At 36.6% G+C, this 27,228-nt stretch overlaps 1 protein-coding gene across 2 annotated transcripts in view; it reads left to right on the top strand.

The window, feature by feature from the left end:
* The window catches only part of HERC2 (HECT and RLD domain containing E3 ubiquitin protein ligase 2), a 108,729-nt gene that overhangs the window by 41,886 nt on the left and 39,615 nt on the right, over positions 1-27,228 (top strand). For both annotated transcript variants that reach the window (XM_027726342.2, XM_027726343.2), the window contains exons 17-56: positions 84-284; positions 914-1,142; positions 1,217-1,341; positions 1,737-1,915; positions 2,851-3,035; positions 3,396-3,551; positions 3,797-3,982; positions 4,828-4,998; positions 5,125-5,228; positions 5,338-5,488; positions 5,900-6,114; positions 6,969-7,101; positions 7,198-7,325; positions 7,448-7,643; positions 8,244-8,380; positions 8,887-9,060; positions 9,137-9,273; positions 9,362-9,513; positions 9,947-10,138; positions 10,982-11,169; positions 12,762-12,954; positions 13,573-13,755; positions 14,310-14,494; positions 16,135-16,282; positions 16,374-16,570; positions 16,803-17,033; positions 17,676-17,811; positions 18,374-18,517; positions 19,944-20,086; positions 20,288-20,555; positions 20,711-20,853; positions 22,114-22,212; positions 22,309-22,477; positions 22,589-22,714; positions 23,299-23,407; positions 23,542-23,681; positions 24,118-24,308; positions 25,821-25,926; positions 26,087-26,178; positions 26,733-26,908. In XM_027726342.2, coding sequence (XP_027582143.1) covers positions 84-284; positions 914-1,142; positions 1,217-1,341; positions 1,737-1,915; positions 2,851-3,035; positions 3,396-3,551; positions 3,797-3,982; positions 4,828-4,998; positions 5,125-5,228; positions 5,338-5,488; positions 5,900-6,114; positions 6,969-7,101; positions 7,198-7,325; positions 7,448-7,643; positions 8,244-8,380; positions 8,887-9,060; positions 9,137-9,273; positions 9,362-9,513; positions 9,947-10,138; positions 10,982-11,169; positions 12,762-12,954; positions 13,573-13,755; positions 14,310-14,494; positions 16,135-16,282; positions 16,374-16,570; positions 16,803-17,033; positions 17,676-17,811; positions 18,374-18,517; positions 19,944-20,086; positions 20,288-20,555; positions 20,711-20,853; positions 22,114-22,212; positions 22,309-22,477; positions 22,589-22,714; positions 23,299-23,407; positions 23,542-23,681; positions 24,118-24,308; positions 25,821-25,926; positions 26,087-26,178; positions 26,733-26,908 — 6,518 coding nt within the window. The remainder of the gene's footprint in view (positions 1-83; positions 285-913; positions 1,143-1,216; positions 1,342-1,736; positions 1,916-2,850; positions 3,036-3,395; positions 3,552-3,796; positions 3,983-4,827; positions 4,999-5,124; positions 5,229-5,337; positions 5,489-5,899; positions 6,115-6,968; positions 7,102-7,197; positions 7,326-7,447; positions 7,644-8,243; positions 8,381-8,886; positions 9,061-9,136; positions 9,274-9,361; positions 9,514-9,946; positions 10,139-10,981; positions 11,170-12,761; positions 12,955-13,572; positions 13,756-14,309; positions 14,495-16,134; positions 16,283-16,373; positions 16,571-16,802; positions 17,034-17,675; positions 17,812-18,373; positions 18,518-19,943; positions 20,087-20,287; positions 20,556-20,710; positions 20,854-22,113; positions 22,213-22,308; positions 22,478-22,588; positions 22,715-23,298; positions 23,408-23,541; positions 23,682-24,117; positions 24,309-25,820; positions 25,927-26,086; positions 26,179-26,732; positions 26,909-27,228) is intronic.

Raw genomic sequence — 27,228 nt, 5'->3', positions numbered from 1 at the left:
TTTACGCTCTTATCTCTAATCAGTGCCATCTTGTATTTAGGAAATAACTGACTGTGGAACTCTGTATATTGTTTCAATTATAGAGTTTTGCTTGGTCATCATGTTCAGAATGGTCAATAGGCTTGCGGGTGCCTTTTGTGGTGGATGTTTGCCCCATGACATTTGAGCAATTAGATCTGCTGCTAAGACAAGTGACAGAGGGAATGGATGGATCCTCTGACTGGCCCCCTCCTCAGGAAAAGGAGTGTATGGCTGTGGCAACATTAAATCTTCTGAGGCTTCAGGTACCTTCAGTTTCTTACGCATTGAGCAGTCATTGAGCTAAATGTTTTCAGTAAATTGCTTGGATGAAAATAGTAAATTTAATGTGCTTTAAAACACTTCTATTGATTTTAAAAAGTGAAATAATTACAGCATTGCTTTTACTCTGAAATTTGGCATCTAGTGCTTGTGGTTTTTTTCTTGTTGACAGCTTTTGGGTTTCATTAAAAATGAACTATAAAAACAGTATCTAAATGGATTAGGCCTTGTATACCCACTCAGAGATTTTGAGCATTTCTATGACTTTTAAATAGCATTTCTAAGAGTGAATGTTCTCTTCAATTGGTGTCTGACAGTCACTGAAAATGTGCTGCTTTTTCTAACATAGTTGTAGTAAGGTAGAAACAAGTTAGGTTATTCTTTAGGTTTAGTTCAGAACTTCAGGGTTCACAGCTACTGTTCATGATTTATGAGTATTGGTTTAAATTTACTATGCATTGGGAAGCCAAACCCGTTAGATTTGTAGATGAAAATTTGTATCTTGGTCAGTGAACTTACTCAATTGCTCCAGGATTGACTTTTCCCCCACCCTTGCCAAGTTCATATCTTTTCTTAATTAAAATTTCCTCCCCCCCCCCATTTTTTTTTTCAGCTTCATGCTGCCATTAGTCATCAGGTGGATCCAGAATGCCTTGGCTTAGGTTTGGGCAGTATCCTGCTCAATAGCCTGAAGCAGACTGTGGTAACGTTGGCAAGCAATGCTGGGGTCCTTAATACAGTGCAATCGGCTGCTCAAGCAGTGCTGCAGAGTGGATGGTCTGTGTTACTGCCAACAGCGGAAGAGCGGGCTAGGGCGCTCTCAGCACTCTTACCCAGTGCAGGTTGGTCCTGAGATTTAAACTTATTCGTTTGGTGCTTGCATTTTGAGTTCATTAATAGCTTCTCCTGCTCTTAGTTTCAGGAAATGAAATGAACGTAAGCCCAGGACGTAGATTTATGATTGACCTCTTGGTGGGCAGCTTGATGGCTGATGGAGGCTTAGAGTCTGCGCTAAATGCTGCGATCACTGCAGAAATTCAGGTGCGTTTCAGCAGCTTTGTAGTTCAGGTTCTTTTGTGGCGTACTGGATTTGTTACTCTTTTAAATACAGAGTAAATATGCCTTCAGTTGTGAACTGTGCAGCAGCTACTGGCATGGTTTCATCACGGTTTTGTGGAGTTTTTCTACTCTTCTTTGCCTTTACAACCTCTCATTCCTCCCTTCCCCTTTCTTTTTATATTACAATTGCTTTGAAAAAACTGTGCCCATGTGGTTGTTACGGAATATACAATACACATTTTGTCTGTTAGGAAGTGTTTCATTTCTGGCATAGGTAAAAGTAACTTGATCTTTCTACCATGGATACTTGTTAGGAAAATGTTTTGTAATCACAGTGGAAGTTTGTATGTTTTCTTTAACTTGATTTGGTTTTTTAGGATATTGAAGCAAAAAAAGAAGCACAGAAAGAAAAAGAAATTGATGAACAAGAAGCAAATGCATCAACGCTTCATAGGAGCAGAACTCCATTGGACAAAGACCTTATTAATACTGGAATCTATGAATCTGCAGGAAAACAGAGTTTACCATTAGTTCAGTTAATTCAGCAGTTACTAAGGTAATTGCTTGGAAGTTTTCTTTGACTTTTGTACAGAAGATGTATTTAGATGTTTTATGAACTAGTCCACCTTATTTGGCTAACAAATAAGGTCTCCTGTTAGCATTTTTAACTCCTCAGAATTCAAAATATTGAACATTCTCCTAACTTGTCTGTAGTTCTGCTGTTTTATGTTTGCTAAGAAGCAATGTTCTATACTTAATTACCCAATTTTAGAAAGACTTACTGCCGTGCTTTAATGGATTTTAGTACTTATTCCTTTAGTCTGAAAGTTTTTGTACCAAATATAGGACAAATGTTCAAAAGCCTGTCCTTACAAAGTAGGAGAATCACCATGAATTTATTTAGAACTGAATGTTTTGCCCTATTTGTTTAGAACTGAATATTTTGCTTCAAGGAGACTGTATCTGGAGCTGTAAGTGGGGAAGAAACCTGAATTTTAAATTCTTGACTCAGAGTTGTGAATGCATAACCAATAGTGTGCTGAGAACAAAGCTTCTTTATGTCAGCTAGAGGAGTATTTAACATGTAGCATGTATAAGCAGGAAGTAATTATGAGTTTACCAAGAAATTTATTGTGCTTTTTCACTTAATTGTGATGGCAACCATGTAATTTAATCAATACTGAGACTGTTTTGAGTTATGTATTGTCATGGCTTTCATTGCAGCCTTTCAGTGAAAATTGTCAGACTGTGTTTTGTAGTGGGTGATGACAAAATACACAAACTTGGTATTTTACGAATCCTGTTAAACAAATTGTATCCACAAAACCACTGACTTTTTGAGTGCTACAGTGTGAAGAAGTGGACATTCTATGAAGAAACTTTGCATAGATTTCTTACATATTTGTGTGAAATTTTAGCAAAAGCTTAACCTATGTTTCTGTGGACTGTCTTCACTCTGAGCTCCCTTTATGATACTCTTATACCACTTAGGAACATTGCTTCACAGACGATAGCCAAACTAAAAGATGTTGCTCGTCGCATTTCTTCCTGCATGGACCAAGAACTTTATAGCAAGGAGAGATCTGCTTCTCTGGATCTGTTACTCCGTTTTCAGCGTCTGCTTGTTAGTAAACTTTACCCAGCAGATTGTGTTGGACAGGTCCCTAATACATACAGTAAGTTATTGTTTAAAAAAACCCAAACCAAACCAAAAAACCCTGCCCTCTCCCCACAGATTTCTGTAATAACTTTTACAGGATACCAGTTTGTTACTTTAATTTATCTTCTTGTCTCATTTATCGGCCTAGTTGCTGAGTCTGTCTGAACAGTGTTGGAAAGTAGTTTATTTAAATTGTTTTCTGTTAGATAAAAGGGTCTAGATAATAAACTTGCCATAAATTTTTAAAAATATGTGGTTTCTTAAATTAGTGCTAGTACTGAGTGGCATCGTTTCAGAAGAGTTTGAAAGTTTTTGAAGCCTGTTACTTATATATGACTATGTGATGGTTTTCCGTGCTCTTCCTCCTTTTATGTAGGTCCCGACCTCTTAGGTGTAGGTTCGTTACTGAAGAAATACGCTGCTCTTCTGTGCACACACATTGGTGATATACTTCCTGTGGCAACCAGCATTGCTTCTACTAGTCATAGGCATTTTGCAGAAGTATCTCGTGTTGTGGATGGAGATTTAACAGGTGGGTTTTGTTGTCCTTCTTTTCTTCCCTTCCGTGGAATTTTAAAGTTATATTGCAGACATTCTTGAAAGTTCTAAATGACTAAAAAAGAGGCAGTTTAATGTTTTGATTGATGGGAGAGAAGGAAGGCAAGAGCTTTGTGCTAAAGAGTAATAGAAGGCAGAATATATTGATGGTGATTTACTTCTGTGATGCACTAAACATAAATCTTGAACTAAATGTATCTTCTGTGTTTTCTGTTTTAGGCATTCTTCTTCCAGAATTGGTGGTTTCTATAGTGCTTCTCCTCAGTAAAAATGCTGGATTAATGCAGGAAGCTGGTGCTATCCCTCTGTTGGCTGGCTTGCTAGAACATCTGGACAGATTTAACCATTTAGCCCCTGGAAAGGAAAGGGATGACAATGAGGATCTAGCATGGCCAGGAATAATGGGTGTGTACCAGTAGCATCTGGGGTGTTTATTTATGTTTTCATAAAGTAGCTACATAAAAATGGTGACTGTTCATGAACTATTCTCAGGAAGGGAATTCTACTTTGCCAATTTTTATTAACCAAGTCATATGGCAGTCATATGGTAGTATTTATTTCTGTCAGTACATTCTTAAGGAAGTTACATATAGAGAGGTAGGATAAACAGAGTACAGATGCAACTTTTTCAAGAAGTAGTTCACATAATTTTGCATTTTGAGTGTGAAAAGTTGCAGTGAAAACATGAGTAGTACATCTAGACATTTTGTTACTAAATTCCATCTGTAACATAAAGGGTGAGTAATATGAAAGCTTTGAAATAAGGAATTTTTATTTTCTCAGTACGCTTTATAATATGAACTGTGTCTGTGGTTAAAAGAGAAGCTTCTTTTATATTAAAAAAATCTGCATTTAGACTGAAACTAAATATACAGCAAATGCCTTGCAGGCAAGTGAGTAATAAAACTGAAGGGATTTGGGGGAAGAACTGATTAGAGCAGTGATTTGCCAGAACACTGATTGTTCTGCTCCACCTCCACACAAAACAGCCATATAATTGGGCAACGCTAGGTCTTTGGCAGTGTGACATTAGAGATTAGTGCATAAAAGAACACAGTATACAGACAATTTAATTGCATAATATGTAGACAGGAACATATTAATAGCCATTTTGACTTTTGAGCATATCAAAAACTAAGCAGCCTTTAAAGAGAAGTGAAGAATTCAATTAGGCACTTATTAAAAGAATGTTCACAAAAAAACTTACTTTCTGGTTTTCTGTTGATAAATTCTCTCTTTTATACCTGTAGGTTCATTTTTTACTGGCCAGAGTTGCAGAAATAATGAGGAGGTGACACTTATACGTAAGGCTGATCTAGAGAACCATAACAAAGATGGAGGATTTTGGACAGTGATCGATGGGAAAGTGTATGATATAAAGGACTTCCAAACCCAGTCTTTAACTGGAAGTAGCATACTTGGTGAGAATTTTCATCTGACTTGAAGACACAGATTACTTCTGTTTCAAGACTGGATGAAATGAACAGATTTTTAGTTATTATATTAGATCTTTAGTTATTATATTGACTGTCTCATTCTTTCATTAGCTCAGTTTGCAGGTGAGGACCCAGTTGTTGCTTTGGAAGCTGCTCTGCAATTTGAGGACACACGGGAATCCATGCATGCTTTCTGTGTTGGCCAATATATAGAGGTAAAAATGTTATTAATGGGTAAATCCTTTCTAAAGTAAAGTATTACTTTGCTTTCAAAATTCTTGTTGGAGCTCAGTTCTACCTTCAACTCTGATTTCTTTTACTTAGCCTGACCAGGAGGTGATTACAACACCAGATCTCAGTACTTTGTCATCACCTCTAATAGACACAGAACGGAATTTGGGTCTTCTCCTTGGACTGCACGCTTCCTACCTGGCAATGAGCACACCGCTTTCTCCTCTGGAAATTGAATGTGCCAGTAAGCAGAACTTCGTTTTGAGCTTAAATAAGTGATAAATACATGTGAAAGCATGCAAGAAGACGACAAAGGACAAATAAATTAACTGAAAATCTTCTTTAGTCTTGCTGTCTTCTGCAGAAGTTTTTTATTCTTAACATTAATTACCACAGTCATCAAGATCCAATAATTTACAAGATTTAGATGGGGATTACATACTTTCTAACCGTTAAATATCCAGAATTTCATAATATACAACATAGAATATTGGAAGAGAAAAGAGACTGTATAGCACAGTTATCTCACTAATTTGTTTCAGCAAATGGAAGAGCTGCTAAACCTTATTTGAAGCTGTGAATTCATTTTATTAGAGGAAATTGTTGATAGCTTAGTCTTTGATCAGAATATACACTTCTATTTTCTTTATTTCAGAATGGTTGAAGTCATCTATCTTTTCTGGAGGCTTGCAAACTAGTCAGATTCATTACAGTTACAATGAGGAAAAAGATGAAGACCATTGCAGTTCACCTGGTAACACTACCCCAAATAAATCAAAACTATATACACATCGATTAACTTTGAGTGACCATTCACAACCTTTCCTCCAAGCTATTGCGGATAATAATATTCAGGATCACACCGTGAAGGTAAGCCCTCAGTAGTTCTGTGCACAAAAAGTGTTGCTGAAGGATGATAGTGCTGGTGAAAATTCTCCAAAAGTTATAGCAAAACAATTGAAAAAGTTCTTTCAGAATTACTTTATATGAAAGGAGTGGTTGAGTACTACTAATGGATAAAATTTGTATGTTTCACTTAGTGTAACAGTACATTTTTTTTCTTCAGATTTTTTGCAAGGGATAACTAAAAAAAAATTGGCAGTGCATTACTTTCCATGTCAAGTTTCAGTAGCATTGACAGATCGCACTCATGTCCAGTTAAACTAAGATGGAATTTTCTTTGTCAAGGTGCAAATGTATTTTTTGTATCAGGTGCATGTATGCCTTTGTCTTAGAAATCCCTCTGTGCCTTGGGGTTCAGGTTTCACATAGTTGGAACCGTGGATAATATGAAAACCTCTAAGATTTTCATTGATCACTGTCTTCGGTAATACTGTCAGATTTTCTAACCCTTTGAGTTCATCTACTTTATCAAAAAACCCCAAATAAGTCCTTGGGAGCATAGGATAATGATAATGAATCAGAAGACAATTGAAAATTGTTTTAGGTGACCTGACTGTCTCACAAAGAGATAAAAGCAGTAGTAGCTTTGTTCCTTGACCCATGTTGCTCTTCATATAGGAAGAAGGATAAAGGGTATTTGTAGTACTGGGTTGTAATTACTGTGTGTTAAATAGTGCATACTGTGTTGTATCTCACTTATGAATATTAGTTCAGATGGTGGAGATTATTTGGTGTTACTGAAATGCTGTCTGTAGTATTTTGAGTCCTTTGATTGCATTTTAAAAACAAATTTAAATAGAGGCTGTTGTGTGTTTTTGTAGGACTTCTTGTGTCAAATAGAAAGATACTGTAAACAGTGTCACTTAACAACACCAATCACATTCCCTCCTGAGCATCCTGTGGAAGAAGTAGGACGTCTGTTACTATGTTGTCTTCTAAAGCATGAAGATTTGGGTAGGTAGGCTTGTGGTGTATTTTTTAGGATCAGTTTAAACTCTGCTATGGATGATTGTGGAAATGCATATTCAGAGACTATCTTTTCCTATTAAGGTCACGTAGCACTGACTCTTGTTCATCCTGGTACCCTTGGAGTTGACCAAGTAAAGCACAAAACCTTACCAAAATCTGTAGTGGATGTGTGTCGTGTTGTCTACCAAGCAAAGTGCTCACTGATTAAGGTAAGCCTTTTAGCTGCTGAAGTTTAGATTAATTTCCACTTGAAATGTTTTATTAAAAAGTTATATACTGTTCATTTTATTGTGTATTAGACAATAACCTTATCTTTCAATGTCTTTTCTAGACCCATCAAGAACAAGGTCGTTCTTACAAGGAAGTCTGTGCTCCTGTCATTGAGCGTTTGAGATTCTTATTCAATGAACTACGTCCTGCAGTTTGCAATGATCTCTCTATAATGTCTAAATTTAAACTTCTTAGTTCCTTGCCCCGATGGCGAAGGGTAGCTCAGAAAATCATTAGAGAAAAAAGGAAAAAAAGAGGTAAGGCAGCATTAATGTTGTATTCTCTTTGACAAAATGAAAATCTACCTTATTTCAAGGTTTGCTGCTGTTTGCGGCTCTAGTTAGTTAAAGCACTGAAGCCATTTGCTTTCTGCTGCATTTTCTTGAAGTTTTCTAAACCAATGGTTGCATGACAGTTCCTACAGCAGGAACTGGCAAACAAGAGTGTCAAGTTTATTTGAGGTATGTTTTTTTGTGTTCCAGTATATTAAAAATGATCCTTCAGTATCAGTCCCTCTGAATTGGTTTTCATGAAGTTTAAGTGGAAGTGACATCTTTTTAGAAATCGTGTTTTATTAAAGCAGTGTAGTCAGAGAACTGTTCAACTGGAAATAAATTAATGTGGTGGACAACGAAGTGCTTTTGAAGTTGGTCTTTAAAGTTAAAAGCATATTGCAGGTAATACCAGAGTTAATTTGGTAATAGTTGGACACGGAGTTCACCAAGAGTGCATTTCCATTTTATTACAGGCAGATCTTAAAAATTCTGTGTGCTTAGGTTATCTTGAATACCTAAAAATGTGACAGTGGAAAATCTTATCAAATTACATGAAAGAATAATACTCTTTTTTTTTTATAGTGCCAAAAAAATCTGAATCTGCTGATGTAGAAGAATCCAAAATTGGAAACGAAGAAAGTGATTTAGAAGAATCCTGTGTGGTGCCTCACAGTCCTGTACCTATAGATAAAAAGCCCATACCAATCAAATCACCCAAGGTAGGATATCAGATTTTAAATCAACCCCATGAATAAAAATAACAAGAAGAAAAAATAGCATGATTGGTATAACTTGGCACTTAATATTCTGGTAATGGTGTTTGGAATGTATAATTAAGTGTGACATGTTGTTTCAGTGAAACGTGGAATAATTTTTAAAAATAAGCTTGTACTGTGTATTTAGCATATATAAAGATACCTTCTCTAATTTTTAGATTATTGGTAATCTTGGATAAAACTTCATTTCAAAATAAAATGTGATGGGTTACTTTGTCTTTTTTTGATTATTAATGCGTTTGAAATTTTATGTAGCAATTGTAAACTAGATAATGAGTTCCAAATAATACCAAACTCTTTTCTGAGGTCTGAAGACGTTTCCTGTTTTTCCCCCCCCCTTTCTATTATTTTAAGTTTGGACATGGTTTTACATGAAATAACTTATATTTTCAGTAATTAAAACTTTTCAAACAATTTAATTTTAAACATGCTACCTTCCTGTTTTGCAGGATAAGTGGCAGCCACTTTTGAGTACAGTTACAGGTGTCCACAAATACAAGTGGCTGAAGCAAAATGTCCAAGGCTTGTATCCACAGTCTGCCCTCCTTAACACCATTGTTGAATTTGCACTTAAAGAAGAGCCGGTGGATGTAGAAAAAATGAGAAAATGTTTATTAAAACAGGTAAACTGGATGAAAATGGGCTTGCACATATTAACAGTTTACCTAAGTATGATAATTTATTTCTTCTCTTTCACAGTTGGAAAGAGCAGAAGTTCGTCTGGAGGGAATAGATACTATTCTGAAACTGGCAGCTAAAAATTTTTTGCTGCCCTCTGTGCAGTATGCTATGTTCTGTGGATGGCAGAGGCTTATTCCAGAAGGAGCCAATATAGGGTAAAACTTCTTGTTGCTTTTGCTTTCCCAATTCTTCAATAAGAAAAAAAATGCTTATTTTTGTTGTTGTTGTTGTTTTTCTATGAAGGGAACCTCTTACTGACTGCTTGAAGGATGTCGATCTGATCCCACCATTTAACAGAATGCTGTTAGAAGTAACTTTTGGAAAGTTGTATGCGTGGGCCATTCAGAATGTCCGGAACATCCTGCTAGATGCTAATGCAAAATTTAAAGAACTAGGTGAATCTCATTTTGTTGCTCTCATCTGGGGAGAAAACTGTTTTAAATTAATATTGCTGTTTGGGTTTTTTTTTAAAGTTCCCAATAATTGGAATGTGAAAATCACTTCCTTTGTTTTGTGCTGAAAATTACTTTGACTTTCTGTTTGTGTGTTGTTCCAACCCCCTCACCTTGACCCCATGTTAACTCATTATTCAGTGTTTAAGAGTATGTTGATGATTTCCTGGCAGTAGGTGATTGAATACTCATTAGTAATATTTTACCATTAAAATGTAAATTATAAAAGCTTCCTTGGAACTTCAGTTTGTAAGTTCTTAAAGTCAGGCAGGGAATAAAAAATGTTTTAGACCATCAATCAAATGAATCAATAACCTATTCTACTGTAGCTCCCAAATATGAGCTGACTTTGTTATTTATGTTACTTTTGAATTAGGTCTACAGCCTGTTCCTCTGCAAACAATTACTAATGAGAATCCAGCAGGACCAAGTCTTGGGACTATTCCGCAGGCACGTTTTCTGCTGGTCATGCTCAACATGTTGACACTGCAGCATGGTGCAAATACCTTGAGCCTCCTCCTGAATTCTGGCATGCTGGCGTTGACGCAAACAACACTGCGGCTGATAGGTACAGGATCTTCTTGTTTCTTTCTTGGAAGAAAGCATGTGCTTTATAAATCTCCTTTGTTTTTTACTTGTTGGTGTACCCAAATTACAGAATGATTTTGCTGCTTACAGATAGTGCTTAATGCTATTTACCTTTACCGTTATATAAAAGCCACATCTGTGAGTGTGATTGAGAAAGTTAATTCAACTGTAGCCTTTATTCAGTCACAGTTTTTTTTCTATTAAGCCTTTGCTTTGGCCATCCCTTGCTAAAATTTGAGTTAGAGAGTAGTTTTGGTGGAAACATTACGAATAAACTGAAAATGAAAATTTAAAATGAAAACATTAAAAACTACCTGCTCTCTACTCACTCTGTTTCATTTGTTCTACTCATTAAAAAACATTCCCAGTCTGGATATTTAAGCTTTCAACTTTCTTTTTTCTACTATAGGAAGTTCTGTGGGGTGTTTTGCTGTGGTTTTCATTGCTGTGCTTTTTCTCTTTTGGTTTGCTTAGATAATAGCAAATATTTGTTCCTGTGACTTATACTTAACTGGAGTGCTCGCAGATTTAAAAAACAAAACAATCTGTTTGTAGACCCGTTGAGCCAATTGAATCATCGTTATTCATGTCTCTCTTATTTGTCACTTATTTTTTTGTTCAAGCTCAAGTATTTAAATTCCTGTGCATTCAAAACCTGGTTTTCTAAAAGGTCGTTTGACTTATCACCTCTTCAGTCAGCTTTTCCTGTTTATTACTGCTTTTACATTATAAAGTTTATGTGTCTGAACATTTGTGCGTGACAAAGGTACATCTGAAAACTTGTAACAGGTTTTAATTTTTTTTATGTTTTTTGCCTCTTTAGGACCCAGTTCTGACAACATTGAAGAGGATATGATTGCCTCTTCTCATGGGGCTTCTGCCACGGTCCTTGAAGAGTCAAGAAAGGAAACTACACCTGTTCAGCTCCCTGTTTCTGGACCAGAGCTGGCAGCCATGATGAAAATTGGTACCCGAGTGGTGAGAGGGGTAGACTGGAAATGGGGTGATCAGGTACAACTTCTTTCGTACAGGTTTGGGTGCGTTATAATCTAAAATCTCTGTTCAGTGGGCTGTCTGTGAAGTTTCTGGTAATTCAAACTTTAGAGTCATTTTACATTTCAAAAATGTTGAATTAAGGGTATGGGAATTTAGCAGAAAATAAGCCCCCTTGCATTCCTTAGAGATCAGAGGGGTTGGGTGCACCTGGACTTAATTTCTGGTTATAGCCAATTCAGCATTATAAGTCTGGTTGAGTTTAAAAGAACTTGCACAAGCACAGATGCACAAATAGTGCAGTTTACCAAAGCAATACTGTAGGTCTGATTGTTTCAGTAAGGACTTGCATGATCCAGAAAAAAAAAAATTGAAGCACCAGAAAAGCAGATTCAGGATTGTTGGTGATAAATGCACTAACTACAGAGTGTTAGTATGTGTTGAGACAGAAAGTATAGTAAGAGAGATCTAATACATATACACACACACACATATATATATAAAAAACATGAATATGCCCGGGTGTGCTCCAACACAGTTGGAAGCACAGAGCTCACCTAAAGGCTTCCTTTCAGGAGAAGAGACACAGTCTGTCAGCATATCTTGAGGAGGCAGAGTTGTGTTCACCCTTCTGCCTCTGAAGCCCCCCTTTTATACTAAAAATGTTGTCCTGTCCCAGTGGAATGGAACCAGTTCCATTATAGATGGGGTTTGGTGACTTTGGTCATACGTGTGTTACATGTCCCATGTTCTCCTTCACCTGCATCCCATGGGGTGTGTAAGTTAATATGTTAATAGGGCTTAATGAAGGTCTTTGTTACTTTTGCTCAGAATTTATAGTTGACAAAAGAGGTAGAATAAGCACTTTGGTCCTCCTCCATGTTACTGAAGTGGCAGCAGGGAATCTGACCTTCATCAGAGGATCTTTGTGTGCATCTCCTTAGTGAACCAGAGTTATAACAAGGCTTGTTTTTCACGGAGAAGGGAGTGTGGCTATTGGCTGGTACAGAGTTGTGGGTGCTCTGTGCCTCACTGAAACAACATTGGGCCATGAAACCTCTGCTTTGCTCCGGAGATCATTCAGTTGTTAGGCCTTGCTTGAGCCAGGTGTAGGAGAAGCAAGAGGCCCAGCTCGTGTTTTTCCCAACCAACCTCATTCTACACCATCTTAAAGCAACACTGTGCAATTCTGACCATTTACCACAAAAGACTTGTAGAATTGACATAAAATATATTAATTATTTGTTTAGCTTCATTTTTGGAGATGAAAATTCCCTTTACGGAGACTGTTCTGATTACAAGGAAATTAGATTATTTGTTTACTACAATATTATACATTTCCAACTCTGTAGGACATATTACTACTTATGTAAGATGTAAGTGATAGATAAAATAGATCTAAATATGAGTGTCTAAACACACAGTTTACTGGTGTGATTTCTTTTGAAGATTGTGAAATGCTTTCCAACTTCATGCAGATGTTGAAACATTACTGAATGTTTGCTACCTAATCCTTAGGTTAACAACAAGAAACAGCATTATTATTTTCTGCACTTTGGATACAAATTAGTGTTGTTGATTGTGCAAATTGAACCTTTCTGTTCTGTCAGGATGGACCCACACCAGGTTTGGGTCGTGTGATTGGAGAATTGGGAGAAGATGGCTGGATTAGAGTGCAGTGGGACACTGGAAGTACAAATTCTTACAGAATGGGAAAGGAGGGAAAATACGATCTCAAATTAGCTGAACCACCACCTGCAACGCAACCCACAACAGAAGATTCAGACACCGAGGATGATTCTGGTAAAAAAAAACACAGGTTTTTTTTTTTAATAAAAGGAGGCACAGTTTTAGTTAAATTTCAAAATTGATATCTTGTAATATGAAAATATTTCTTTCACCAGGAGCAAATGCTTCATCAATGAAGATTCATTTAATAGGTGTACACTTCTGACCAGAATTTTTCCTAATGTAACTTTTCTATGATAAAGGAGGATAGAAAGGATGGTATCAGATTTGTTGCATGTTCATGGGCCAAAGAGAATAGTCTTATTAAATTGAAATAGTTTCAGTTACAGATACCAGGACGTATACATTTTAACATATATTAATGCCATTCTAAAGTTGATTTTTTTATATGACCTAATTATACATCTAGTCACACTGTTTCCCTATTCCTGACACTGCCCTTGCAATTTCTTTTAAACTGTGTATTGCTAGACAAGAACTTGAAAATGTATGCACAAAATATCTGGCTTAGATTTTGCTCTTGCAGTTGGAAATAAAGGGTCTTCTTCCTATCAAGTCATCTCAGAGAAAATATTTACAACAAATGATTCACATCATGTTTGTTTCAGAACCTTTGTGAAATAAAATAACTCAGTATTAATGTATTCCTTTGCCTTTTGTGTCTCTCTTCAGAAGGAGAACAAGTTGAAAGGAATCTGCACCCTACTGCCATGATGCTGACAAGTACTGTGAACCTGTTGCAGACACTATGTCTCTCTGCTGGTGTCCATGCTGAAGTCATGCAAAGTGATGCTACTAGGACGTTGTGTGGTCTACTCCGTATGCTTGTTGAGAGTGGAACAATAGATAAATCAGGTATTTTATATAGAAGCAGTCTGATTCAGCTGTGTGCTTCTGTTTTGTACTTTGTTGTCTTGTAAGTTTGTAAATCTTTTGTTACTAGTTTTTAATCCTTTAAGGCCAAAGGCTAGAAAATGCGTTTTCAGAGCTTTAAAAATCTTAATTGTTAAAGATAATGTAAGTGATCTTGAGCATTTGTAGAACATAAACAGTAAAGGCAGAAAAAAATGCATGAGATATGAATTGTTGGCTTAGACAATTAATTTCTTAGCAGCCTTTTTCTGTTTGACACAACAATATGACTATGTCATATTCGTTTTTGTAGCTTCTTTGTAATTTCAGAAGTAATGCTGTTAACTGCTTTCAAGTGAAAAAACAGTATAATGATGAGAATTGTTTTAAAGACATATTTAATAAAATTAAGTACAGGCTCTAAAACTGAAGTTAATAGTTCATGTAAAGACAGTGGAGTAGCGCAGTGTTCTGATTTGTCCAAGAGAGCCCCATGTAGTGTATAGATGTAGCTGGTGGAAAAGTCAACTGTTACATGTATATCTTTTTGTTTTTAGCTTCCTTGCCAAATAAATTAGTTTATAAAGAACAGCATAGGAGTTGGTGCACGTTGGGATTCATTCGAAGCATAGCACTCATGCCTCAGATGTGCAGCACTCTTAGTACATCTCAGTGGATAACTTTGCTAATGAAAATTGTTGAGGGGCATGAATCTTTCACTGCTGCTTCACTACAGAGACAGGTAATGTGTGTATTTCCAAATTACTTTGATAGGCAATAAAATTAGTAGACTTTAGTTGTCTTAAAAAAAAAGGTGTATTTTAAAAGAACAGGTGGGAAATGTCCTTAAATCAGTTTTTAGTTAATTAAAAGAAATAACATTTTTTTATGTTGAGGATTCATTGTTTAAAATATACACTCATAAGTTTTGATCCTTCAGGGTACTACAGACTCCCTTGTTCTGTTGAAAGGAGATAAAAGGTCAAAACAGTGTTCTGAAAGTGTGTTCCAGAAACTCCCATGTAACGTTTCCTAGATGGTGAATAAAGAAAATAATGAGAAGATGGCTTGGAAAAATGTGCAATTTTAATAAAAGTTATGCGATTGTGTATTAACTACTGTCCCTCCTTCCATAATAAACGGCTAATATTATTTTAATTATAATCTCTCTTAAGAAGCTACATCTTTGCATCTTATTTTGGTATTGTATTTCCCTTGTCCTCTTCCCCTTATTTCTTCTTTTCTTTTTCTTTTTTTCTTTCTTTTTTCTTTTTCATTCCTTAACATCTTGTTAGTGCCTTTTTCATGAGACTGAGAAGCAACTTTATTATGGAATAACTCTGCCAAGTTTCAAGGCTTGGGGATCTAAAGATAGTCTTAATCTTTTCCTTGATAAGGCATCAGCATTTTTTAACTGAAACCTTGTATCATCAAGGCCTGTTCATTTTTGTGTGATCTTCCAGCAAATTCTCGCCAGTATTTTTCATATGCTGGGACTTCTGTCATCACCCAGGATTTAGTGCAGTAGAGTCATCTGTTCTGTTCAGGGAATACTTCAGAGAAATGACCATTCCTCGTGTACCAGCACCTAACTTAATAACAACGAAAAGATGAGACCTTGAAGTTCTAGAAAGATGTGTTATTGACCGAATTTTAGAAGAAGTTAGTTCTCTTCACTGTTAGTCACTTGTATTGGTCTTCTGGGTAGAAAATGATGAAGCTCAAAACCTGAAATGCTTCTATTCAGAATATGGAACCCCTTCTGCTCTTTGATACTGAAGTGCTGCACCTTCCCCTGTTCCTTGTTAGTCCTGCAATGTCTAGGTATAGAGATGCCAGCCTGTTCCTCTGTACTGTGTCAGAGGCCCTAGTTTCACAGGGACTACTTTTGAGTGTCACTGTCGCCTTCTACCATTCAGCTTTATATCTCATGAATTTTAACTATTATACCCTCATTGCAGAACACTTGGAAACTTTCATTCTGAAATATATCTTAGTACTAATTTCTGAGTCTGGAATCTGAACAAACCTTCCCATTTTGTATTCGGATTTTTCCTATGTGTTTTAGTCATTTACATTGTTTTCCAGCGTTGTGTTTGTCTCATGCCCCAAGTATTGAACAGGTTGGATTCACTAATAAAACGTGCCAATAAAATTGTTACTGACTCTGAACTGTCACAACTTCTTTTAAAATATCCCTTAGTAAACTGAAGATCAGTAGCTCTGTAATTTCCACGGCTGGAAAGAAATCAGTCTTGTAGAAAGAACTACAAAGGAAAGCTAACTTTAAAAATGTCATTCTTCTATACTCAATATATTTGAAAGTTTCTTTAATATGTGGTGACTTAGAATAGAATAACACTAATTTTGTTCTCTTTTTAGATCCTTGCTGTACATTTATTGAAAGCAGTACTTCCATCCTGGGATAAAAATGAAAGATCAAGAGACATGAAATTTCTTGTGGAAAAACTGTTTGGATTTTTAGGGAGCCTACTTAGTACTTGTTCTTCAGATATCCCACTACTCAGAGGTAGAGGAATTTTCTCTCAGTGATTTATTCTTACGTATGGAAAATGTGTGCATTAAACGGTAACTGTTGTGCAATTACTTTGTCTTTCCAGAATCTACTCTGAGAAGGAGAAAGGCCAGGCCCCAAGCATCTCTAACTGCCACTCATAGTAGTACTTTAGCAGAAGAGATAGTGGCACTGCTGAGGACGCTCCATTCGCTCAGCCAATGGAATGGACTCATAAACAAGTACATCAACTCTCAGCTAACCTCCATCACCCACATCTTTGCAGGAAAACAGTCAGAAGGGGTAGTTTCCACGTTTTAAAATAAGCTCATTTTTATAGCAATATTTATTTTGAAATTATAAACACTAAATATTTGTAAACAATATTAAGCTTAATTTTGAAACCATTTTTCTATTTTTATATATATTTGTGTTATAATTTTTAAGTTGAACTATTTGTGATTAACTTTGTATTTTAAAGCAGATAGAAGTATATATTTTCTCCCTACAGTTAAATTTTATTGTTCTTTGTTAGGCTGTGTTGGATGACTACTTTCCTGACACTGAGAATCCAGAGGTGGGAGCTCTAATGGCAGTCTTGGCTGTGATTGGTGGCATAGACAGTCGCTTGAGACTGGGTGGACAAGTAGTTCATGATGAATTTGGAGAAGGCACAGTGACACGCATCACCCCAAAAGGGAGAATCACTGTACAGTTCTATGACATGCGGACATGTAGAGTGTGCCCTCTGAATCAGCTGAAACCAGTAAGTTTGTTTTATTGAGGCTTTAATACTGGGAAGGGTAAGGTTTAAATCTTTAATATAGTGCAAAGAGGACATTCTTCATTGGATAAATACATTGACACTGAACACATACGATGCTAGAATGCACATCTAAAATGGTCCTCATGCAAACCTCTGTAGGGCCTTTTAAATCTCATCCTCACTTGTTGAGGAGATGAAAGGAGGAGGGACGGCTAAAATTCTTTGACTTGAGGTAAAATCCCAAGTCATTACAATGTGATTTATAGCTCTTACATGAGAGGAGCTTATTTGCGTTTAACTTGATTTGCTAATCAATGCAGAAAGTCTTGGGTGTTTTCATACGAATCTTGATTTGATTGATATGCCATTAGTGAAAGCACGGGCCAAGTGCTTGATCTGCTTCAGAGACCACAGTTCTTCCTTGTTCTGACACTGTCCTGCCTTTTCATCATGTAGACCTGCAATTGTGTGGTACAAATACAGGCTTAGAAGCTGTGTAGGGAATGGCAAGAGCAGTAAGACAAATACTACTTTTATTCTTCAGTTAATAACCGTTGAAACTTTTGAATGATTTTGTAGGATTTTAGGAAAATGCTTACCTGCATTTTTTTTGTTTTGTCTGTTTCTTCCCTCGCTGTTTAGCTTCCAGTTGTGGCTTTTAATGTGAACAACTTGCCTTTCACTGAACCTATGCTGTCCATTTGGGCTCAACTAGTAAATCTGGCTGGAAGTAAAATAGAAAAACAAAGAATGAAATCTCCCAATCAGGGTCTTTCAGGTACAACTGGGGACTTTTTACGATTTGTTTTGTTTGGAAGTAGATGGATATACTCAGGGAAAAATACTGGTAACAGCAAACATACATAAGAAAAAGATTTTCCTCCAACCTTATGTTTTTTCCTAGTCAACATTGAATAATACACACTTAGGAGACAAGTTTAGCTAGGAGATGAATTGCTCTGCGTTGTAAGTGGAGTATCTTTTTTTACTTTGATGAGAAAATGTAAGTAAGTTTAGGGGCTGAACTGCTTGTACTGAATTGTTTAAAACATTGAATCCATATAACATTTTAACTGCACTTACTGTGCTGTCGATCAGCCGCATGATTGTCCTGGGTGTGAAAAGTAGGAGGGCACTGTTTTTATATCATGGGTCGTACAATGTGTGCAGACCTTCAGTCCATGAGCTGTTAAAACTGTCATATCATCGGTATTTCACAAACTTCTGCACAGTGAGTTAAGATATAAACTGATGTTTGGACTGAGGTTGTATGAATGATTACTTCTCTAATCTAATACAAGAGATTCCTAGCACTAATGGCTGCTTAATATTTCTGATAGGTCAAGTTGATCTGGATCTACTGCGATGCCAGCAATTAAAGCTGTACATACTGAAAGCAGGCCGAGCCCTGCTTTCTCACCAGGATACACTAAGGCAGATCTTATCTCAGCCGGCTGTTCAGGAGTGTGCATTAAATCCTGCAGGTATTCTGAAATGCAACCTGACTGTGCTGCTGTTTGGTTAGATGGTAGACACAGTGTATGACTATAACCCTTGCTAATGGCATTTGGAGGGTAGAAATTTCAGTGCCCTTTAAAGACAAAAAAATTAAAATCTGTGAATGTTAAATTAAAATTGTATGTTTAAAAGCATTTTGACTTTTTAACTTTGGTTTTGAAGCTTATTTGAAGCTTGAAATACTGGCATTAGCTAAATTTGTAGGTCTTCTGTAGTTAATAAGCTTTGTAAGTAATTTTAAAATACTTGAAAGTTTTTTGCAGTGGTTTCTTTTTCTACTTCAAAGCTTAAAGTATGAATTCTCAGTTGGCTATTGCTTTTACTTCAAATGTTTTGCAGTTTCCAGTCAAACAAGTATTGGGATACAGTGCCCTAAGAATAATCTCAAAAGGACTTTAAGGAACTGCAGTTCTAATAATTTGAATTAGATCTTCTATAGATGCATTTTACATATAAAAATAAATACAATAACTCTGTCAGCTTTCAGGATAGCTATTTGAGAACTTTAAAGTTTATATTAATTCTTTGGGCATTTGTGAAACATGTGCTGTCTTTAAATATTATGATATATTTGCTTTATTCCTATATTTCTGTGGGATTTTGTCAATTGCTCAATTTTAAGTCAACAGAATCATCAAGGTTTTTTTAGGAATGCAACGTGATTTTACTTCTGCCATCATTTTTTAAGGGGAAAAAACCCTAACACTTTTTTTTTCAATCAGAAGAGCATAACTACATGAGGACTAGTAACTGTTTTATTATTGTTTCAAATAAGGCTTTCTTTTGTTGGAGTTAATAAAAAGTGAGAACGCTTTCTTGAGATAATCACAGAAAATATCTAGGAAATATGAACGTTTATGCCAACAAGGATACGACATTAAATAAGAAAGTTGCAGAATTGTGAGCAAGCGGATCCAAAAGAAGTATCCTCTTTTGAAAGGACTGTGGGCTCCCATAGGGAGCTCTTCCCAGGGGGTGTATCATGGGGGAAATAACCCAATCCAGGAAGTATGTACCATGGGTTTGGGATCATTGAGACTGTTGGTTTTCTACAAAAAATGGTTTATCCCAGAAGGATCTCTTGGTAATAATCTTATTGCAAAAAGGTTGGACTCAGAAGATACCTATGCAAATTAACTCTCCACTGAGTAGTTTCTGCTAGACGTGTTCTAGGTGTATTTTGGTAAATTTACTGTTTATCTACGTATTTTTTACTTGCTTTTTTTGGTATGGAGATTGTGACACATGGTTTAATCTTAAACACATGATTCCTATGAAGAAGAAATATGTGAAAAATAACAGTATATTTCATCAACCAGTAGGCCTCAGAGTAAGTCTCCTGATTGACTCATGTTGCATAGTTTTGGTTAAAATAATGTTTTTTATTTCAAGAGGATGGAGCAGTTGCCTCTCCCGACATAGGAGATATGTCTCCTGAAGGACCTCAGCCTCCCATGATCCTTTTACAGCAACTTCTGTCATCTGCTACACAACCATCACCTGTGAAAGCAATATTTGACAAACAGGAGCTTGAGGTAGAGTTTGTGTTTTCTGCTAAGTAACCTAATAAATAACCCTTTATAATTCACGTCCTAATTGAAACATTTTAGACTATAGGTTTAAAAAAGTGACACTGAACCCTTTTTGGCAAATAACCTTTAATTTTAGGTGTACACACACACAGACATACTAAATATGCTTGCTTTACTTGGACTGATTTATCTGTTCCCATTTAGGCTGCTGCTTTGGCAGTATGCCAGTATCTGGCTGTAGAGTCTACACATCCTTCAACTCCGTTATTTGAAGACTGCAGCTCTAGTGAATCTACAACACCCATCACAGTACAGCATATCCGACCCACAAAAGTGAAGAAACGCAAACAATCTCCAATTCCACCCCTCCCCATTGTAGTTCAACTTATGGAAATGGGATTTCCTAGGAAAAACATAGAATTTGCACTAAAATCTCTGTCAGGAACCTCTGGAAGTGCTTCTGGATTACCAGGTATTTTATTTAGTTAAATTAATATTAGAAGGAGAAGGAAAGTTACAAGCAGATTAAAATAGTTCTTAGCAGGTAGCAGTTGTTATTCTTTTTTTGGATGCTTTCTTAAGAATGTCAGAGAATTCTTTGGAGGCTGAGTTTGTTTTCTGTATTAGGAGTGGAAGCCTTAGTTGGCTGGTTGTTGGATCACCCCGATGTTCAAATTACGGATCTCTCTGATGCTGATACTATCTCTGACGAATATTCAGATGAGGAAATAACAGAGGAGGTGGAAGAAGCTGAAGCTGCTTGTCCTGTGGTAAGTATCAACGTATTAAACCTAAGTTATGCTAGCTAGCTGCAAATTTTGTAATTCTTTCCTTTTTGTGAAAATGGGGAGAGTACAGGGACATTCTGTTGTCCCAAAGTTTCAGAACAGTAACAAGGATCGTGGCTGCCCTGTGTTTCTAAGGCATGTCATAAAACAACTGAGAATAATCTATAAATACTTTATATGTGAGTAGCACAGGGGAGAACGGAATGCAGGTAGATGTTTCACTGGTGGTAGCTGTAAGTACCCCTGATAGATGCTCTTAGTTTCTTCAAAAGTAGTTGATGCTATAGTGCAGTGTTTTGTAAAGGAGTTCCCCCCTCTCCTTTCCTTTGGTCTGAAAAACAAACGTGTGTTAGCTACAAGGAATGACTGAGAAATTGGTGAATAAATAGCCAAAAAGTTTGTTAAATAACTTAGCCTTTTCCTTATAAAAACGTTTTTCACTTATTGGTGATAAAATTACCTTTACAATGCCTATTGAGTGTGATAGCTTTAATGTGAATTTGTATTATTCTTCTGTTGACTTTCAGGAACTGTTTCAGTAACGATTTTTTAATAAAATGAAATGGGTTCCATATTTCTGTTTATTCTTGAAGGAGTTATGTTGAGTTTTCTTGCACATGTGGGATTTTGTAATTGAAAGAAGTACATTATAGTTTCAATGAAATTAACTTGACATTCTGATTCTCTTAAAGAATTTAATCAAATCTTGAAAGAAATAATTTCTGATAACTACCATGTTATTTTTTTTAGCTTGTTTTTCTAAAGGCATACTTTAGATCTCATTGTATTATATAAAAAAAAATAGTGTGCTTTAGGTTAGAGATTACCATTTACCACTGGTTTTTTTGTTTTTTTCCTTTTCCCAACAAGTAGCCCAAGAAGTGGATGTATATCTTCAAGGCTGAGTAGAGTACTGACAAATCCACTTTGTTCAGATTTTTCTTGGCAATCAGGTTTCATAAAAGCAATTTGCAGCTCGTTTCACACCTTTTTGAAAATCTGCATCTGCATTCCTAGACAAGTAATTTTAGAGAGTAACTTTAAATTAAAGTGAAGTAGATCATAAATGTCACCCCTATAGTGAGTTGAACCTGTTGAAGTTTTTTCCCATTTTGGCATGCAACTTGGGTATTATATGTGTTTATTTTTGTTGGGTTATCTTCAGTCTTTGCTAACAGTTTTATTTATCTGAATTGAAAACAATTTTGTAATTCTTACATATTTATTTTGGATTTTTTTCAGTCAAGTGGTGCTGTTGTAACAGAGAGCCAGACCTATAAGAAACGAGCTGATTTCTTAAGTAATGATGACTATGCTGTGTACGTGAGGGAGAATATTCAGGTAAGTATGGTGATCAAAAGCTGTATTGAAACTACTTTCCTTTTGGTACAAAAGTCTTTGCATAGCTATTGCATTCTGTTGTCATTTTTTCCCTAGGTGGGGATGATGGTTAGGTGCTGCAGAACCTATGAGGAGGTCTGTGAAGGAGATGTAGGCAAAGTTATTAAACTGGATCGAGATGGATTGCATGACCTGAACGTACAGTGTGATTGGCAACAAAAGGGTGGTACATACTGGGTCAGATATATCCATGTTGAGCTTTTAGGTAAGTTCACTGCTGACTGCTTTTTAATTAAAAAAGTGAATGATAGACTGAGGAAAATTTATTTTTGGAGTGGGGAAACCCACTCTGTACATTTATTCTTTCATCTACTAGGATTCCCACCACAGAGTTCTGCCTCTCATATCAAGATAGGTGACAAAGTGCGTGTGAAAAGCACTGTTACCACACCCAAGTACAAATGGGGATCAGTTACTCACCGAAGTGTGGGGATTGTGAAAGGTAATGTATATTCAAAATGTATGGGGAGGTAATAAAACTCAAAACCACACAGACTTCCTTCTAGACACATGTAAAAATCATACTGTTTTGTGGAATATTGCAGATGATAAAGAATATAGAATGCATTTGAAGTCTGTGACAAATTTAGACATGTACTCTGGGGCAGCACATTTTCTTAGCATGTTCATCTACTTTTGAGCCACTTCATTCATATACAGTAAAAGTCTTCAAGCATCTATGCAGTCTGTTCTCATTTATGCTTTGGAAGAATCAATAGTTTTCTTTTAAGAAGTAATTCTAACTTGAAGTCTTCCTAAAGAAGTGAAGAGAAAGTGGGATGCACTAGTGTCAAGCTCTAAGGGATGTTATTGAAGTAATCGGTGAGGCATAGGTTCTTTGAAGAGGTGCAGATTTTGATCGTACTGTATTTGTGCTTAGAAGTACACTCTCGCTTGGGAACTGTTTCTGAAAAAATAAATGAAGAAATAAGAGTAGAGGAATTCAAATAGAATACTATTCTAAGCACTTTAGGCTTTATTTTATAGAGATTTGCAACATGTGTTTTCTCCATGTTTTTGTCACAGCATTTAGTGCCAATGGAAAAGATGTTATTGTGGACTTTCCTCAACAGTCTCATTGGACTGGCTTATTGTCGGAAATGGAATTGGTCCCCAGCGTTCATCCTGGAGTCACGTAAGTGATGATTTACTTTTTTCTTAATGAATATGGGTTATCCTTTACGTTATTGTCTTGATTCTATTATCTTGTCTCATGTTACAGTTAACCTGTACCGTATATATTTCCTTGTTATTCTGCTGTCAAATCAGGTGTGATGGCTGTCAGATGTTTCCTATCAATGGGCCTAGATTCAAATGCAGGAACTGTGATGATTTCGACTTTTGTGAAACCTGTTTTAAAACCAGGAAGCATAATACCAGACATACTTTTGGCAGAATAAACGAGCCAGGTAAGTTTCACAATCTAAATGACGTATTTTTTAAACTTCTTAACATTACAAAAAAGGTTTAAAGGTCAATGTTTTGTTGTAATCCACCACTTGCATTTTTAGCAGTGCTGTGATCTGCTAAAAATGTTTTGTTGTCTATGGAGTCAGTCTGAACTGTAATTTCATTGTGTTAAGGAGCTGAAATTTAAAACTGTTTTTTTAAAAACAACTTTTAAATGTCTTTTGAATTTATCTAGTCAAGAACTTGTAGACGTGAAACTCCTTTAAAGAAAAGACCATGCTCTTTGAGTACTGATGGGATATCCTTCTCTGTTCTAAATTGAGACTACATACCTGAAATCTTTGATTTGTTATATTACCTTTCACATTGCTTATGGTCTCATAAAAGCCATTTTCTTTGAGTGATACATGCGTAATGTTTCACTTAACCATGCAGGTCAGTCTCCTGTATTCTGTGGACGTTCTGGAAAGCAGCTGAAGAGACGGCACAGTAGTCAGCGGGGAATGTTATTGGATGATTGGTCAAGGATAGTTAAGAATTTGAATGTCTCATCCTCTGTGAATCAGGCTTCACGTCTTATTGATGGTAGTGAGCAGTGCTGGCAGTCTTCTGGTTCACAAGGAAAGGTAAGTTTAAGCCCTGACTGGTTTATTGTGGCATACTTTCTTCTTCAGAGGAAAGGGATTTACGTTAGTGAAATATATTTATTTGTTACCTTTGTGTAAGGTAGAAGAGTAGTAAAACCAGACATCTGAAGTACAAAACTATGTTTCTTCATAATAAATGTGTCTATTTTTTTTTAAGCTGTGCTTCATCTTTCTAGTTATAGAATCATAGAATGGCAGGGTTGGAAGGGACCTTAAAGATTATTTAATTCCAAGCCCACTGCCATGGGCAGGGATGCCATTTACTAGATCAGGTTGCTCAGAGCCCCATCCAAACTTGTCTTGAACACTTCCAGGGATGGGGCATCCACAACTTCTCTAGGCAACCTCTTCCAGTGCTTTACCACCCTCTGAGTAATGAATTTCTTCCTAACATCTAATCTAAACCTGTCTTCTTTCAGTTCAAAACCATTGCCACTTGTCCTGGCAGTGTCTGCCTGTAAAGAGTCCCTCTCCCTCCATTTTATAATCCCCCATTAGGTACTGGAAGACCATGGTGGGGTTTCCCCAGACCCTTCTCTTCACCAGTCCGAACAACCCCAGCTCTCTCGGCCTGTCTTTGTGGGAGAGATGCTCTATCCCTTTGATTGCATTTGTGGCCCTCCTCTGGACCTACCTGCTCTAACAAGTCCACATCCAGTGCTGGAGATCCCAGAGCTGGATGCAGTCCCCCAGGTGGGATCTCAGAAGAGCAGAGTAGAGAGAGAGAATCACCTCCCTTGACCTGCCAGCCACTCCTATTTTGATGCAGCCCAGCATGAGGTTGGCTGTCTGGACTGTGGGTACACACTGGGGACTCATATTCAATTATTCATCCACTGAGACGCCCAGCTCTCTTTTTGTGAGGCTGCTCTGCAGCCTCTCATCCCCCATTTTGTAGGTATAAGCAGGATTACCCCATCCCAGATGGAGAATGCCACACTTGCCCTAGTTAAATTCCATACAGTTGGTGATTGTTCAGCTGTCTGGTCTGCCCAGGTCGCTCTGTAAGGCCTCTCTGCCTTCGAGGGAGTCAACAGCTTCTCCTAGTTTAATGTCATCGGCAAAGTTGTTTAGTGTAAATTTGACTTCTGTGTCTAGGTATTTATTAAAAACCTTGTTCCTTATTTCATGGTTTATCAGTTTCATTGGCCTGCAGTAATGCTCTGTGGGCAGCATAGGCACTGGGATTTTGCTGCTAGTTGTCTGTCTTAAACCTAAGATTTATATTATATCTCATTTCTTGACCTCCATTGGTATTGTGCTCTCTGTCTTCCCAGTGGTGTTGTTCTTGGCTGAAATAAATCTTTTGCTGCAACTGTTTTGCTTGTATTTAGAGGTCGGACAAGCGAGAAGTTCATAAGGTCATTTTCCTTTGGCCATATATTGTATCTGTTTTTCATGTTTTCTTCAAAAGCATTACACCTATATTCTTGTTAACCATATGGTCCTAACAGTACCATCTAAAAATGAAATTCTGTATGTTTCCCCTAGCACTGGATTCGCTTGGAGATTTTTCCAGATGTTCTTGTTCACAGACTAAAGATGATCGTGGACCCTGCAGACAGCAGCTACATGCCCTCCTTAGTTGTAGTTTCAGGTATGTTTGTTCTCTGAGAAGTCCAAACCCTTTTTTTTTTTGTGCTTAATAGTAGATATTTACCTGGTTTCAGTTAACATAATCAGCTGTTCAACATGCTTAGTGCTTGTTTGTGAAACAAACATCATATCTAAAATGTTTTTCTTTCCATGTTTTCTAGGGGGTAATTCCTTAAATAACCTTATAGAGCTAAAGACAATCAATATAAATCCTACAGACACCACAGTGCCTCTACTCAGTGATTGTACTGAAGTAAGTAAAGTTTGTGTGAGAATTCCTCAGGTGCAACAGAAAAATATTGTGCTGCAAGGGATGGATGAAAAGCACTGTTGTGATTATTAATGCATGGTATTTATTTTTCCTCTAAATTAGCGGTATTTCTGGCAGTTTAGTGCAGTTAATTATTCTGATAAGTTTCACCATAATCATGGTGTAACTCTATTGTAAACACAGTAGTAATGATATTTTAGGGAATTTTCATGAAAATCAGTATATCTATGAACTCAAGAAGACATTGCAGTAAACTTAAATTTGGGGATAATTTTGGACAGCAGTTCTGATATTTTTGACTAACAGCAAGGAGAAATGCGTAATAAACTTTTACGGGATTGTAAGCAAAATTTTTCTTGAATGAGGCCATGTGTTTATCATAAAGTATGAATTTAGACCTCAAAAGCCAAGTCTTTAAAGTTACAGATTCATTTTGTTAAGGTGATAAAGTCAAGGAAAAGTTCTAATTCTTTCCTATGTTTTATGAAGTTACGTAGAACCCAAAAGATGGCAATATATTTTTTTTTTCTTCTTAGTACCACAGGTATATTGAGATTGCAATCAAGCAGTGCAGAAGCTCTGGGATTGATTGCAAAATACATGGCCTCAGCATACTGGGACGTATACGGGCAGAGGATGAAGATTTGGCTGCAGTCCCTTTCCTGGCTTCTGATAATGAGGAAGAGGATGATGATAAAGCTAACACTGGGAGGTAGGTAACTACAGTGGTGGGGGCAGGGGGTAATGATAAAGAACCTACACATTCTTATAATCAGGAGATTATTGTAAAAGTAACTTTATTAGCTTGAATGCTAGTAAAGAGAAATCAGTTTTATCAGAACTGTAAGTAGATCCTTTGTCAATAAGTTAGTTTTTTAAGATTGTCACACTGATTAGGTGGTAGCATTTTGTACATCTCGTATGCTTCTGCAGTATGCTTGGAGTTGTAAACTGACCTAAAAACTTGATGTGCTTATATTTGGTATGTAGCACGTGTGCTCAGCAAAATATTCTGGGGTTTTTTTTAACTGT

The sequence above is a fragment of the Pipra filicauda genome, unplaced genomic scaffold (genome assembly GCF_003945595.2).
Source record: "Pipra filicauda isolate LSUMZ 115617 unplaced genomic scaffold, ASM394559v2 scaffold68_size4259465_pilon, whole genome shotgun sequence".
In the NCBI taxonomy this organism is placed as follows: Eukaryota; Metazoa; Chordata; class Aves; order Passeriformes; family Pipridae; genus Pipra; species Pipra filicauda.
Note: the sequence above shows the minus strand (reverse complement) of the source record. Positions and strands in the feature narration are given on the sequence as shown.